Raw genomic sequence first — 15,888 nt, 5'->3', positions numbered from 1 at the left:
AGCTGAGGTCTACTGGTGGCAGTAGAAATGGAAATACAATTCAAAACCAAATTAATGTGAGTAAGGAGAATAAGCAAATAAGTCACTAGGTTCATATCTCTTCTAACAGCATGGAAACAATGTTCCAAGCATCATTGCAAAATAGTAGCTCTGTTTGGATTTGATTCTTTGATTCTCTGTTCTTTTGTCTTTTTTTTTCTCAATGTGCTTAGGTAGAGGATAAAAATTAGGAGAATTTATGAAATTATCAAGCTCTCCATATATTTTATCTTCCTTTCTGTTTGATATTTCATTTCTTGGTTTATATTTTTAAAAATCATAAATCTACAAACTTCTCCTGAACATCTTATTTAAGTTTTTTTTCCTAATCACATTTTAATACTATTCTTCCAGTCATATTGTCAATATTTATAAGTTGTCAATATTTGTAAGTTCTGGGAAAAGAAAAAAATAACCCACTGACTTACCACAAACGCATTTACTCTTCAATCAAATATAAAGCAACAGTATAAAGGAGAAAAAACCTTTTTTTCCTTAAGTTCCTATCCTGATTTGTTTTCCTATACCTTGACGTACTTGAAGACACTGAACATGCTGATTCATGCTTGTTTTCTTGTGTTTTTTTTTTCTTTCCTAATTATAACACATTGATATCATTTGAAAATTTGAAAATCATCAAATCAATACCTGGAATTAATCCATGTCTCTGTGTTAGATTCAATTTCTAACATTCAATTTCTAACAATGATCTGCCTTGCTAATTTTTGATTACCTAGATATATTTCAATAGATGAAAGTATACTTTACTGTACCTTTCTCTTCCTTAGTATGTCATGAAAAACTGTGTAGCAAATATTTTTTTGGAAGAAAAATAAAAGTGTATCAAACAATTTTCTGTTCTTATTCACGACTCTGAACTGTCTTATTTATTTATGTTTTCCAGGGAGCTCGAGGCTTCCCTGGGGCTCCTGGTCTCCCAGGCTTGAAGGGTCACCGGGTAAGCTCAATCCACTGTACTCCTCCCAGATAGTGATGTGTCAAGTAGGGTCTGGGTGCACTTCCTTCAACATCTAGTGTCTGGTTGTCAGTGGTTCTCAACTGGCTGTGGCTGCGATATTCACTCGTGGTTACTGAAATCATAGTGCTTTTTTTTCCTCAATTGCTTTGAATTTCTTTTGATTTGATAAACAAATATATTTTGAGTTCTTACCATGTATGGAATACTGTACTAAGAAGGAGGATGCCGTGATGAAAGAAAAACAGTCCAGGACCTGTAACTTCAGCCTAAAAACAGATAGTTAAGAAAATAGGCAATTGCCACATAGTAGATAAAGGGACATGGGACAATTAGAGAATGCTTGTACCGTGCGCTACATCACTAGAGGGCATTCAGTCTAGACTTGGAAGACCATAGAAAGCTTCTTCTTTTATAACTAGATGATTTATAATATAGTTTCATGTAAACTATACTTATATCGATACATATATATATATATATCAGTCTCCATCTCTCTCTAAATATATACACATATATGTGAAAACATGGCTTATATTCATCCTCTAATACCACTGAATGTCCTGTGTTCTGAGTAGTTAAGCTTCTCACTTACCACTGTCAAAGTTATTAAATATTTTGAACTTCATCCCTGGAAACAACTCATATCTTATAACTGTATAAACTATCGAACTATGTGTTTCTCCTAAAGCCACCACCATTTATTTTCATTTGTGGCTATAGATTAAATTTCTATAGTCACCAAAAAGATGAGCATGTTACAAGTTGAAAATGTTATTAACTGGGAAGCCATATGTTACTTTTATTTGAATAGACTTTCAAAATATACAAATACAAACATATTTTTCTTCTTAGGGGCACAAGGGTCTTGAAGGTCCAAAAGGTGAAGTTGGAGCACCTGGTTCCAAGGTAATTGTATAAAACCTCAGCGTAGCCACAAGGTAGAATTTCAGTTCTGTTTCATGTGCCTACAAAATCTTCAAAACCACCTTCAGTAATTCTGGAGTAAAGAAGGGTATAATTAAATCAACAGTTAAATGGATAGATATAATTTTTGTAGATGAGAATGCAATTGCTTTACCAGGATAGGGGATAGGATGTAACTCAACCCTCAAGAATTGCCACAGCAGCACTGGTTTTCTGCCAATGTAGGACAGGTGTTGCCTTTGCCAGGAATCCACTCTCTCGAAGACATTAATTCGTATTTTCTTGAAATATATCTGAGAGGTATAAATGGGTTGTTAGCCCCATTATTTATTTCACGTTTAATCCCAGGGCCTTCTGACTCTTGTTTCTTCCCCCGATTTAAGTTTCTAGCAGGAGAGAGGACATGAAAGAAGTGTGATGTACTTTCAAGTGGGAAGCATCATGACATACATACATGGAAAAGCATTCATTTAAAATTTTTCTTTCTGAAACTCATACAATAGAGACAAAAACTAATATTGCAGTCAATTTTAGCTTTGCAAAGTTGTATTTGAGATAAACAATTAAGATATAGACATGTAATTACTTTTTTCATACTAATTAAGGTGGCTAGCTAGATATGATAGTTCCATTAGTCTTGCTTAAATCCTCAACTTTATTTTAAATTTATGTCTACAGAAACTAATTTTCCATTGCATTTTGAGAAAAGGAAGTAGATGAGTGTTTTGAGGTCGTTTATTGAAAGCATGCCTTTCAAATTCCCATTTTAAAAATATGCCTTTGAAATGATACATACATGGAAAAAGTGATGGCATGGGTTTAGGTTTCTCATAATATAATGTGATTTCATTTTTGCTTCAGGGTGAAGCTGGCCCTACTGGTTCAATGGGTGCCATGGGTCCTCTGGTAAGTATCAATCCAATTCTGTATTTCTTTGCGTTGTAGATTAAATTAAGAGTACTTAAATGAAAAAACTTTGGAGAAATAGATGTGAGCTGGTGAAATAATCTTGTCTACCTGCAGACAGACACAGTGTACCAAGAGAATTTGGCCATTGTAATGAAAATGGCTTCCTGCACTTTGTTTTCTTAGTTGTCGACTGCCCTTATTCTTCTCTATACTCAGTGATCAAATCAAGATCATTGTAAATTCAGATCATTAAAGCAAGATTAAGTGAAATCTATGTAGATAACAGGTGGTAGAGTAGATATCTCCACAGGTCTAGATTCTTAAAACCCAAAATTCCCCTGGAAAAGTACTGCTTGTTATCAATTATACTGAGTCGCAATTGGATTGAGCAATGTAGTCAAACTACCCTAGAGTGCAAATTAGGTGCTTCAAGGGATGTGTTTCCTCTCTTACGTACAGGGTCCCAGAGGAATGCCAGGAGAGAGGGGGAGACTTGGACCACAGGGTGCCCCAGTAAGTATGGATTCTTTAATTTATGCTGCTTAGACAGGTATTCTAAATCTTTTTCAGATTTGCTTTATTAAATATGCCTTTTATATGAAATTAACAATAGTAGTTTCCTAGTCTTTTGGCTTTTTATTTTGGAATAAATTTAGTTTTAAAGAAAATTTGCCCTTCATTTAGCTTCCCTTAATGTTAACATTTTATACAACCATAGCATCTTTGCTACCTACTTATTTTTAATACAAAAACTAAGAATGTAATGAAAACATATGACAGAATGGATTTGTAGAAAAATGCAGACTTAGAATAGCAATAAAATTATAATGGGTGACACTTACCAAGCCTTTATTGTATGCCAAGTTTTCTTCCAAGCATCTTTATTTCATCTTCATCATAGTCCTAGAAGGTAGATACTATTCTTATACCCTTTTTGAAGTTGAAGGGACTGAGGTTTGTAGAAGTTAAATAATTGCCCATAATCACCCTGTGCAACGTTAATGACTGGTGACCTTGGGCAATTACTTAATCTGGCATTCGCTTTTCTCTGTAAGTGAAGCTAAGGACAACTAGTGGGTTCTTATGAGAATTAATGAAAATATGTAAAACATCTAATAAAGTATCTTCCAATATATAGAAAGGATATTTGGTTCTAATCTATTTGTGTGTGGAGGGAAAGTAGACTTGAAATCAGCATCTGTTGAAACCACAGTGTCTACCTAATACACCAAGTGAAATAGGTGGAAAAATTCCATGCACATTTGTGAAACCGTTTTCTCTACATTGACATATTATATGTCAATGAAATACTGACTTCACAAAGGATTTTTCCACATGTGGTGTTAAAGAAACAGAGACTTAGCCCTACTCTGTAATGAATTTGTCAGCGCTCATACCCCATGGCTACATGTTAGAGTTATCTGACGTACTCCGTAGCGGCTTTTCTTATTCAGCATTAATTTTGAAAAGGGATCTTAGCAAGTTCATTTACATCTTATATTAGATTCTTTGGGAAACAGACTCTGAGGAGGCTTGTGTGTAGGAAATTTGGGGGGCTGTGCTGTTGGCAGTAACAACTGAGAGAGAAAGAAGCCTCAGGTGATTGTGTGGGGACCTCTGGATCTGGGATGGCCTTTCAGAGTTGTCTCAATTTAAGGGTAGGAGGCAGTACTTTTGTATCCCCACATTAGATGTAGGCTGCCCTAAGGGAAGTGCTGTAACCTTGGGTCAGGCAGTGTCTTCCACTGAAGGCAATTCCTGGGCAGAGACTGAATTATAAGCTGTCATTCAGCCATGTTCTGGTAGTTTATGGAATGCCTCAGGCCTGGCGGAGTTTCTGGGTAGCTCACAGCAGCATCCACTAGTTGACTCCCTTCTCATGCTGTTTGGATCAACTCGCTTTGTATATAAGTTCACCCCATCTGGAAATAGTTCCTCCAGGATTCTGGTTGATCTCTTTCTTGAGGAAAATTACAGAAGGGAAGGTGGGTCAACTAAAGCCCCAGCTGCTGAAGCTGGTTTTATACTGCTGCAGCTGGTTTTAATCTAATACTTATCCCCTCCCATCTCTACTGTCTGGTTTAGATTCCCCTCACCTACCAGCTAGCATCTCTGCTGGACTTAGAGCCTTGTTCATTTACTGTTCCATGGGTAGGAGTTCCGTCTTCACCAGCATTGAGTAACCTGCCTGGAGTTCTTTTTCAAAGGGTGTATAAATATCTGCCTCGAGTGGCATGTCCTTATTCCAGAGCTTGAAGGCCTTTGTTGTGATTCTCCCGCTTGGACTTGCCACAAGCTCCAAACTGCACATTTTTCAAGCCTCACTGAAACGATAGGGTCTGTGACCCAAGCAGCAGGACTGTTTAGGTCATACCCTGGACCTGCTGCGGAACCTTTTTCTACTCCACCCAGTGAACTCTGACTGCCTTTTCATGTCACTGGATATATGATCTGGTACTGTATTCCCAGGTGGGGGATATGCTATTTCTCATTCTCAAAGCAGATTCTAAATCTGAGAGCAGGTTAGGATCTGGAAACTGAGCCAGAGATTGTGACTTTTTATTGCTTCAGTTTATCTGAGTCTTCTGATTTAGTTTACTTAGACAGACTGAGGAATACCCTTGCTGTCTTCCCATGTATCTTGACTGTGGGTAGGAGACTATATTCTGTTAACTCTCTTCATAGCACTCTGAAGGTCAGGCTATATTGGCTGACATTTCAAACTTGCAGTTCATTACCTTGCCCCATTTTGCTTTGGACAATTAAGAACTACCACTTAACCTCTATTATTTTGAGATCCTGTCATCCCATTGACTTTCTGGGAGCCCAGGTTTATAGCATTCTCTACCTTCCCCTGGCCTACAGAAACAACAATCTTCCAGCTTCTCATTACTGCCCAAGTCAGAGCACTGAAATTCTCACCAGCGCTTTCCTTGCCACTTGCCACTTTGTTAAATGGAGTGTCTTTTGGGCTCTCTTGCAGAATAATCAGCTGTTGGCTTATCCAGCCCAACACAGCATACCCAATCTAGCTTGCTGACTTCTTTATTCTTTCTACTATTATCTGCCAAGGAGTTCTCATGTTTTTACTTCATTTCAGGTGGGGGCCATTACTCTAAGTTTCCTAAAACCATATAATTTGTTAGTACCATCTGTCACAATCCTTACCAGTCTGTTCAGTTGTATATTGTGGGAGAGGACTTTCTTATCATTAAAAATCTCATTTTCCATCTTTATATCCTGTCACACTTCATCCAGCACTCTCAGGACCTATTCCCATACATTTCCCCCTGACTCTTGCCCCTACATGATGTATATTCCTGAAGCTCTTTGGTGTATAGTCCCTTTCCTTGTTTATCAGGAACAGCACTTTCTCAGCTTGGCTATTTTGTAACTTGATGCTAGTTATAGGTCTGGTGACTTGGAGGGGAGCATATGTTGTCTTGGAAGATAAAAGTTTCTCTATCAATTTCCAAGCAAGGGGGAAGCAAAAACTGTTAATGGGAAAATGGGCCTCTCCTACGGGCCCAGAGAATTCAGGGAATCTGAGATTTCAAAGTTGTTAAGTGTGTCAACCCAGATATTCTAATGCCAAATCTCAGGGTCCCACCCCTTTCAATCTAGGACCCTGATTTTGGCATAAAATTTCCAGGTCTGAGAATTCAAATTTCTCCACAGCTGTTGTCCATTTATCATTAAGTCATGGCCCTCATCTTCAGCTTTTTCCTTATCTCCAGCTGATTGAGGGGAGATGAGTCTTTTTAAATGTTGGCACGGGGTCCCTTTGCCTTAGATTGGTGATTAATCGCCATCAGCTATTCATTGTCTTTCTCCAGTAGATGTAGTCAAGAAGATCTGTGCAATTCTAAAAACTTTGTAACTGTTCTTTCCCCTATACCTTCTTAAAGGCCTGAGATATTACATTCCTAGTGCATTCTCTTCCTCTAGTGTCCCATTTTAGTTACTTTTGGAGACAACTTTAAAAACATCACTGGTACAGCAACCCAGGGGTGATCCATACACTATAATCAGCTGACCAGTGAAGAATCCAGCTTTGAAATTCCACCTTAAGGTTTGCTTTCTTGGACCACTTCTGGTATCAATGGTCTTAGGCCAGGTTCCTCAAGAAACAGCCTCAAAGCAGTAAACTTCTGTATAGGAATTTTACTGGGTAGTGTTTTCAGGAACAGCATATCTGAAGGAATGAATGAAAGAAGTAGGCTTTGTCAGGGAGAAAAATTGATCTGTTTTGTAGTTGCAATAGAGATTTTAGTCAATTCCATGGGAACTATGGAGCTGGGATGGCTCTTTAGATTTGTCTTGAATTGAGACAAGGGGACCAGTCCTTTGTACCCCTGCATTGACAAAAGAAGGGCACAAACCTGGGAGAGCAAACTCCTTTTAGCTGAGGGCTAGTCATGGGGAGGGTCTCAGCTGGGAGCCATCAGCAGGTAACACTTCTGGTAGCTAGTATAATGAATACTTCAGTCCTAGAAGTGGGGTCTGGGTGATGCTAACAGCATTCACTATAACTTAATTTCTGTGTATGTGTACGAGACTGTGAGTGTATGTATATTTGTGTTTTCCCAATGAGGACATTCAAGCTTGCAGTTTATCTATTAACTGAGGTGAGGTATTCAACTTTTCATCATCTTTGACATCACATGATAGTGTATATTACATTTAAGAAAAAATAATAATTTTACTCAGTTCTACTTTCTCCATTTTTCTTTCTGATTGTTATGAGAATAAGCTTTTTACTACCTTGCCAATGTTTTGTAAATATATATATATATATATATATTTTTTTTTTTTACATGGGCAGGCACCGGGAATTGAACACGGGTCCTCAGGCATGGCAGGCAAGCATTCTTACCTGCTGAGCCACTGTGGCCCTGTAAATATATTTTTAAAGCTATTAATCCAGTTCAGGATTTGTCAGTAAGCCTTAATATTTGTTCTTGAAATTTCTTGGAATATGTTTTAAAGTATATGATTATGGAAACCCTGTGTAAAATGTAACCTGTCTTGTCTTGTTCTTTTTCTCCTAATTAGGGACAACGGGGTGCACATGGAATGCCTGGAAAACCTGGGCCAATGGTGAGTTTTATTACTTTCACATTCATCCATTCATTCATTCTTCTGTTTGTACATTCATATCTACTATATTTGAGACACTTAAAACACAAGGTGATAAACACACTGTATTTGCCCTGGAAAGCTGCTCTATCAAAGAAGAGGTATGTATCTATTGATAAATGTAGCATAATGCTATCATTAACATACCTCAAGCCATGGGAACATAGAGGAGGAAATACCTAAACCTGCTGTGGGAGAAAGATGTCAGAGAAGGCTTAAAGAGGAATAACTTTCAAACAGCCTTGAAAGATGAGTAGAATAATGCACAAGAGTGTGACATGTCTGTAGCTTGGGTATGTGCATCAAGTTGAAGATCTCAGGGACTCAGTAAAGTTGGATTAGGGAGGCAGGCGCTAGGCTGTGAAGAGCTATCTGTACTATGGGAAAGGGGTTTCTAGCTCTTCTCTATAGTAGTTAATGTGAAACCATTAAGGGATTTTGAACCTAGGAGTGTCATGACCAGAAAGATCATGTGTAGGTAATGTGGAGGTTGAAATGACGATGGCTAAGAATAAAGGTTGGGGAATAAATTTTAATATCATTGGGATAATCCTAGAGAGAAATTATAAGGATGTGAACTAAAGTTATTACAGTGATATCAGAGGCAGACTATATCACAGAGCTAAGAAACTCCCATGGTCCATTAATTTTCAATTATAAGGAATTTAGTGGGTAGTGTTGTCATTATCTAAGATTGAAAATACAAACAGGAAGAAGGATAGGCTATTATTTATGGGTTTAGGATAGGAAGACATGAATTCCATTTTGTGCTTGGATATGCAAGAGTGGACCTGAGGATAGAGATTTCAGTGATAAGTGCAGAGTTGAGGATTTTTGTCAGGTAGGCAATAAATAAAGCCGTGGAGGTAAAAGTGTAACATGGAATAAAAAACAATGAGGTCTCAGGGTGTGACTATTTCTCATGCTATGCTTCTTGCATCTGCTGTTGGCATTGCTATTGTATTTCCCTCCAGAATGTATTGTACTATCCCATAGGTTATCATCTATAGTTATGAAACCTTAACTCAGTTTTGAAGAAGAAAATCTGAGCATTCATTTGGTTACTAATGGTGTATTATAAACAAGGGCACAATTTTTTAACTTTATAAATTGCTAACACATTCCTCACCTTCTCTCTCTCCCTAACTTGGAATGTGTATATGTATAGCTCCAATCCCTGCTTACCAACTGCTTAGACATCAGAGCTCTGAAAGATCCTAAGAGGTCTGGGAAGATGATATAGAGTCATTGCGCCATTGAGAGGATCAAAAGCTCTACTTTTAATTTATCTGTCAGGAGCACTTAAATTATATCTCTACAAGTAAAATGAAATTATAGATTAAATACATTTAAAAAGATAGTCTAAGTTGATGTAAATTTATTTTTTTGAAACTACAGAGCATTTAAGCCGTATATGTGTTTTCCCCATCAAAGTATATGACTTTAACAGTGGTGCCTTTTTAATTTTCAAAAAGAAGATAAGTAATATGTAGGAGAAATTATTCTGTATGTGAATCAGCACAGTTATTAGTGAAATATACACACTGATATTGGAGAATAAGGTAGTAAACTTCATTTGTTACTCATTAAAACAGTGGTTCTCAAACCTGGCTGCACATTAGAATAATTTCCCCTAGATATTACTTTATCTTCTTTCTGAAAATTAAAAAGGCACCACTGTTAAAGTCATAGAACTTGATAGGAAGCTTTTAAAAATATTAATGCCAAGACCAGTTAAAATATGATTTCTAGGGTTGGGACCTAAAAATTAGTATTTTTTAAAGTTCTACAGGTAATTCCACGGGCTGTCAAGGATGATAGCTATTGCACTCTACTGAAATGCAGAATTTCACAAATATATAAAAATATTTCTGAAATAGATTCCACAGCCAGAATTTTTTATAAGAATGCTGCAATAATTTAACACAAAGTTGATAGTGGAAATGCACCTAATAGTCCATGGAATTTTTTCTTGTTGAAACAGCAAAAGTTGGGTCAGGCTTCATGGGGAAATAATGCCAATAAAACACCAAGAGAAGAATATCTGATTAGAAAGATGATTGTAGGAAATGTTCTTGATCAACATGGGGCAATACTGAAAGACTGTAAAAGAAAAAAGTTTAAAGCTTTCAATTTTTCCCATATGCTGAAAGTGGTGTAGTGTTAAAATAGTTGAGATTATTTGCCCCAAGGGTGTTTCCTCCCTTGATACTCCTAATAAGGGAGCAATATATGAGATGAAAAAGTATAGTTTGAGTATAGTTTACTAATTCAACACTGATGGAATTAAAATGCAATCCTCAAATAAAAACCAGGAAGACCTAGAATAGAGTTTTCTGAACCCCACTTCCTTTAAATCCAGCCTTCAACCAGTGGTTTAAGCTGTATGTGTGTCATTCCACATGTAGGGTAGTGATAAATAGTCACTTATTTTTAGCATGAAAAAAATCAGTCTAAAATGTCCAGATGATTAGTAAGCATCATTTTTTTATAGAATGCAATAGTAGCTTTTGGTGAAAAACTTAACTTTCTAAAAATTGACTTTATTAGTTGGTTAACCCAAAGCAGGTATGTATCTTAAGAAACAATTGTTTCAAACAATTTGTGTTTGCAGTTCTTTTAATCTTGTATGCCACAATTGGGTAATCCAATTTTGTATTTAATACTATTGCATGTATCAATTGCACTATTTTATATCAATGTTGGAAGGGACTTGTAATAAAATTGCATTATTATCTTTATGATTTTAAAATACAAGAGTAAATTATTTTATGTGTCAGAATATTGAGTATTATTAAAGAATAAAAGATGACCTAATTAGATATTGATTAAATATATGTACGATCATTTTTCTGATTTCTTTTAATAGGGTCCTCTGGGAATACCTGGTTCTTCTGGTTTTCCAGGAAATCCTGGAATGAAGGTAAAATGTTAATATATTTAACTGTACTTGATTACCTGAGTCCTAAAATTAAAAATACCATTTCATTAATTGAAGAACATGGAAGTTGTTCCTAACTAAAGAAAGGACCTAAATTATCCTCATTGGCCATTATGGTAGGAAGAAAAATACAGAAAATTTTAAAAATGAGATTAACTGTATAATATGTTTTTAAGGGAGAATTACTTATAATCCTACAATTGTAATATCAAAGAATCTGTTTTGGTTGTACACTAGCCAATTAAAACAGCTGCAAGAAATAACAGCTTTAATCTGAATTGGAGCCTTGTTCTTGGCTAGAGGGCCCGGGACTAATAAACAGCAAAATGTCCTAAACAATATGAGGTTAAGATAAACCATAGGTTGTCAAAAGCTCTCCTCTCACACAATGCTGGCCTTCAGTCCTTCCTTCTCCCACCTCATACAAACATTAAAGCAGTAGAGATGAAGGATATATTTGGCTCTCCTTGTGGGAATGGATTAAAGTATTCTACTGGGATGACTTGCATTTGCAGAGAGTCACAATTTGTTCTTTTGCTCAATATTTTGGATGATAAATTCAAGGATTACATAGAAGATATTAGGATTATATTAGCAAAATCAGTAAATCAATTCAGAATGCTGCTTTCACATTCTAAGCAACACATTACATTGGATTACCCCTCACACCCAGTTTCCTTTCAGCAATAATTGTCTTCATCCTGAAGAAGGGATTTACTCACAAAATCCTGCTGGACAAAAATGATGGTGACCGTGGGCATCCACCTCATCTCTCTAAGCCTTGTTTTGTTGTGGAATTGCTTTGGGGATTAAAAGAAATAGTTCATGTAAACCCTTAGCATAGTGCCTCATATGAAGGAAGCCCTCAATATACATGCGTGTTTCCTATCAGAAGTGCAATGCGAATTGTATTCAAACCAGAAACAAATCACCTCAAACATACACACACACACCACACATGTACATGAACATAAAGTCTGTATGAGACTGAAATTTGAGTCATCAAGTCAAATTATTCTGCAGTCTCCTAATGTGGTCTTTAAACTCTGCCTCTGGGATGAGGCTGCTTTAGAATGATGTCCTAAGGTATTTCCCTAAACTTCCCCTTCTTTCCCTGTGAATTTAGATGGGTAGGACCCTCCTGATTTGTCTCCATGTCTGATCTGTGCCTCCAGTCCCTCTGGGCTTTGGAACTGAAATCTTAATCTTGCTTCAGTTGCCTTTGGCTATGAGGGATTGGGAGACGTGGGAGTAACATGGGGGGACAATATGGGAAACTACTGTCCCCTCCATTTGAGAAGGGATCCCACCCAGCCAAGTTGAGAAAATAAGAAAATAATACTCATAAAGCCTTGGATTATATGGATTGGCAGAAATGAGATTTCTGCTGCTACTGGGACATTGAATTAAGACTTTCCTAGCAATATCAGTTTATACAATAGTTCACTCTGAATACTTATCTCCTCCAGAAGCATGTAGGACAAACTCAGTGTTAGTTGTTTTTTTTTTTTTTTTAATCAGAATTAAAACTTAACTAGGGGCTTAAAATGTACAGGTTTCCTATCTGAAATGATGGAGATGTCTTGGTGCTGGATGGTGATGGTAGCACAACATTGTAGGTACAGTTGACAGCACTGACGTGTATACCTGCATATGATTGGGCGTGAAATACTGGAGTGTGTATATGGTAACAGAATGAAAATTTTTAAAATCCATGAAACTGTACGGCACAAACAATGAAACTTAAGTTGAACCATGGGCTCTAACAGTACAATGATAAAGGCGTGCTGTTGTCAGTTGTGATGGATGGTCCACACCAATGCAGGGTGTTGGTGTTAGGGTGGTATATGGGTGTTTTAGTTTATAGACTGCCAGAAGGCAATATACCAGAAACAGAACAGCTTTTAAAAAGGGAATTTATTAAGTTACAAGTTTGCAAGTCTAAGGCTGTGAAAATGTCCAAATCTAGAGAAAGATACCTTAACTCCAAAGAAAGGTCCAATGACATTCGGGGTTTTTCTTGTATCTGGAAAGGCATGTGGCGATGTTTGCTAACTGTCTCTCCTCATTTCATAAAGCTTCCCCAGGGGTGTTTTCCTTCTATATCTCCAAAGGTCTCTGGCTGTGTGGGCTCTGTTGGCTCTGACTGTTGGCATTGTGGGCTCTTTCCAAAATGGTTCCCTCTTAAAGGGCTCCAGCAAGCAACCCCACCTTGAATAGGTAGAGACACAGCTCCATGGAAACCACCTAATCAAAAGTTATCACCCACAATTGGGTGGGTCACATTTCCATGGAAGCAATAAAAAAGATCCCACCCAGCAATACTGAATGAGGATTGGCTTTTCTGGGGTCCACAACTGTTTTAGATGAGCACGGTGGGAATCCTGCATTTGGTATATGATTGTTCTGTAGACCCACAACTTCTCTAATAATAATAATAATAATAATCATTAATTTAAGTAAGCATCACATCCTATATTTTTATTTGCTAAATCTGGGCCCCTGACTTAGTCTGATAGGAGAATTAGGGTAGGGGACAAATCACCTTGACCACTTTGTTCTCCCCTTACCACTGTTTTTATTATTTTTTTAAATTTTCTTTTATTTTCATCAAAAGATTTTTTTAAAAAATAAAATAGAGGAGGCTTTACTTCTTTGTTGACAAAGGTTGTTAAGTTCCTTAGGTACTTATGGCCCAAGTATTTCCCACTATACTGAATCAGTTGCTCTCTTTAAAGAGCAATGAAATCAAGTTTTTACAAATCAAATCCTAAGTTATATTTTGAAAATATCATGATTTGCTCTGTTGTTTATATAACGAAGAAACAATTTCTTGTTCTGTGATAAAGATATGGCATTTTAAACAGATTTTTTTTAGAGTGATTCTCACACATTTAGAGAGCTGCCATCTGAAATCTACAGTACATTTTAGCTGAAACTGGGCTGTTTTAGAGATGTTAGAAAATATTTTGGTTTACGCTATGATGATTGCATCTGGCTATATTTGCAGCTTTATTTGTAGGGCTGCATTGCTAGACCTGAAATGTCTAGATTTACACTGAGCAGAGACAATCCTACAAGCACAGCTGACCTAGTAAATTTTCCTCCTTCACTTGCTTTTGTGCTGTTTAAGAGTGTGAATGTAGTTCTGCTATCTGCTTAAAGGTAGGCTCAAAGCCCCTAAGAGTATTTTAAAATCCAGCTATGCTGTGATAAGAAAATCTACTCTCATTCTTTGAGGAACTCAGTACCTGGTTAAAACCTGTTCTCAGTTTTTCATTATTAATCTAGATTATGTTAACTTTTAAATATGTAATAATGGAAAAAGTCTATAAGTATGATCAAAGAAATTCAAAGTTGTGTGGAAGTTCAGAGAAGGGGAATTTAAGATGAACTTGAAGGATGCATGGCATTTTTATAACTAGAAATGGGTGTAGAGACCCTGCCTAGTAAAGTGGCCATGGGCATCAACACACCGAAAGGGGTGAGAAGTATGGGGGCCACTCCACAGGTTAAGTTAGGCAGACATCCCTGAGATAAACTTTTGTACTCTTGGCCCCTTTCAGTGTTGAGTTTTGAAGTGTAAAACCCCAAGGGAGGAACCAAGTTTGCACCATACGTTTTTATTTTTCCTTCCATTAACATTTCTGTTTGCACCCTTTAGGGAGAAGCCGGTCCCACTGGGGCGAGAGGCCCTGAAGGCCCTCAAGGACAGAGAGGTGAAACTGGGCCTCCAGGTCCAGCTGGCTCACAAGGGATCCCTGTAAGTTCCTGGCATATCTAAGAATAAGCCCAGGAAGTCAGACACTTCTGTCACATCAGATCAAATGCAATCTGTTTTGATATATTCTCTTAGAACTCATATGAATGTTTAGAACTCTTGAAATAAAAAATTCTCTTGTCACTTCTGAAAGTTTTGCCTATCATAAAGGAGGGAATTAGGCACAAAAAATGATTTTTATGATAGAGTGTATAGTAGTGGCTGATTCTTTTTTGAAATTTTGCTGTCTCCTTTTGGAAGATTGATGGGCATCTGAGTACCACCCCATATATTTCTATATATGATGTAATATTTCATCAACTTTTCATGTCTCTCTTTAGGGTACAGTGGGAACAGATGGTACACCTGGTGCCAAAGGCCCAACGGTGAGTACCTACATTAGGCCATATGAAGTTCAGATGGACATAATCCTTTGGCATTGGCCCAGATTCCTACCTAGATTTCTGCTCATCGAGTCCCTCTTGGTCTGATAGGGCTCTCCGGGTACTTCTGGTCCGCCTGGCTCGACAGGACCTCCGGGATCACCTGGACCCCAGGGTAGCACTGGACCCCCAGGAATTCGAGGCCAACCGGTAATGTCCTTTGAAACAAGCATCATCTTTTGATATGGTCCAACTAAGATCACTAGGAAAAATAACATGTGATATGGTGCAATGAACATAGAGAATGTGACTTATCTGAATGAGTAAAACGAAGACAAATCTCTGTGAATTGAAAGCTAAAACGCTGGTGTACAGTTTAGATGTTCAAAAATCCTGAGTGGAAAAATTATTGTATCATGTTAAGTTTTAATATTCTTTTGTTTAAAATAATAAGCTCATCACTTCAGGATCTACCTTATAGAATTTTATGAGCCATGAAATGATAAACAGTTCTGGAAATGTTTTGCAAGCCAGTGTGAGGAAGTGTAGGTAGCAAGTGAGAATTGATATGGCTGAAAGATTGGTTCAGCAGCTACTTATTGAGAGTTAATCTTGAAGTCTGTTCATATTGAATGAGTTTCCATACTTTTTAAAAATTATTTATTAGAAAAATAATGTGATAAGGCCATAAGAAATAAATACTTTGAGAGATTGTGATCATATATTTTTTGCTTGATATGTTAAAAATAAAAACACTCTCTACTAGGACTACTTTAGACAAATATCTTGGATTGTGTTCCAAGTAATTTGGTCA

The 15,888-nt window shown here is 37.1% G+C and overlaps 1 protein-coding gene across 1 annotated transcript in view; it reads left to right on the top strand.

Annotated features, from left to right (window-relative positions):
• Positions 1 to 15,888, top strand: part of COL5A2 (collagen type V alpha 2 chain) — a 162,751-nt gene that overhangs the window by 102,647 nt on the left and 44,216 nt on the right. Inside the window, exons 13-21 of the mRNA XM_077154406.1 lie at positions 944 to 997; positions 1,871 to 1,924; positions 2,804 to 2,848; positions 3,311 to 3,364; positions 7,907 to 7,951; positions 10,860 to 10,913; positions 14,596 to 14,694; positions 15,033 to 15,077; positions 15,186 to 15,284. Coding sequence (XP_077010521.1) covers positions 944 to 997; positions 1,871 to 1,924; positions 2,804 to 2,848; positions 3,311 to 3,364; positions 7,907 to 7,951; positions 10,860 to 10,913; positions 14,596 to 14,694; positions 15,033 to 15,077; positions 15,186 to 15,284 — 549 coding nt within the window. The remainder of the gene's footprint in view (positions 1 to 943; positions 998 to 1,870; positions 1,925 to 2,803; positions 2,849 to 3,310; positions 3,365 to 7,906; positions 7,952 to 10,859; positions 10,914 to 14,595; positions 14,695 to 15,032; positions 15,078 to 15,185; positions 15,285 to 15,888) is intronic.

The sequence above is a fragment of the Tamandua tetradactyla genome, chromosome 3 (genome assembly GCF_023851605.1).
Source record: "Tamandua tetradactyla isolate mTamTet1 chromosome 3, mTamTet1.pri, whole genome shotgun sequence".
Taxonomy (NCBI): Eukaryota; Metazoa; Chordata; class Mammalia; order Pilosa; family Myrmecophagidae; genus Tamandua; species Tamandua tetradactyla.
The sequence above is the reverse complement of the archived record's forward strand: the minus strand, read 5'-3'. Positions and strand labels throughout refer to the sequence as shown.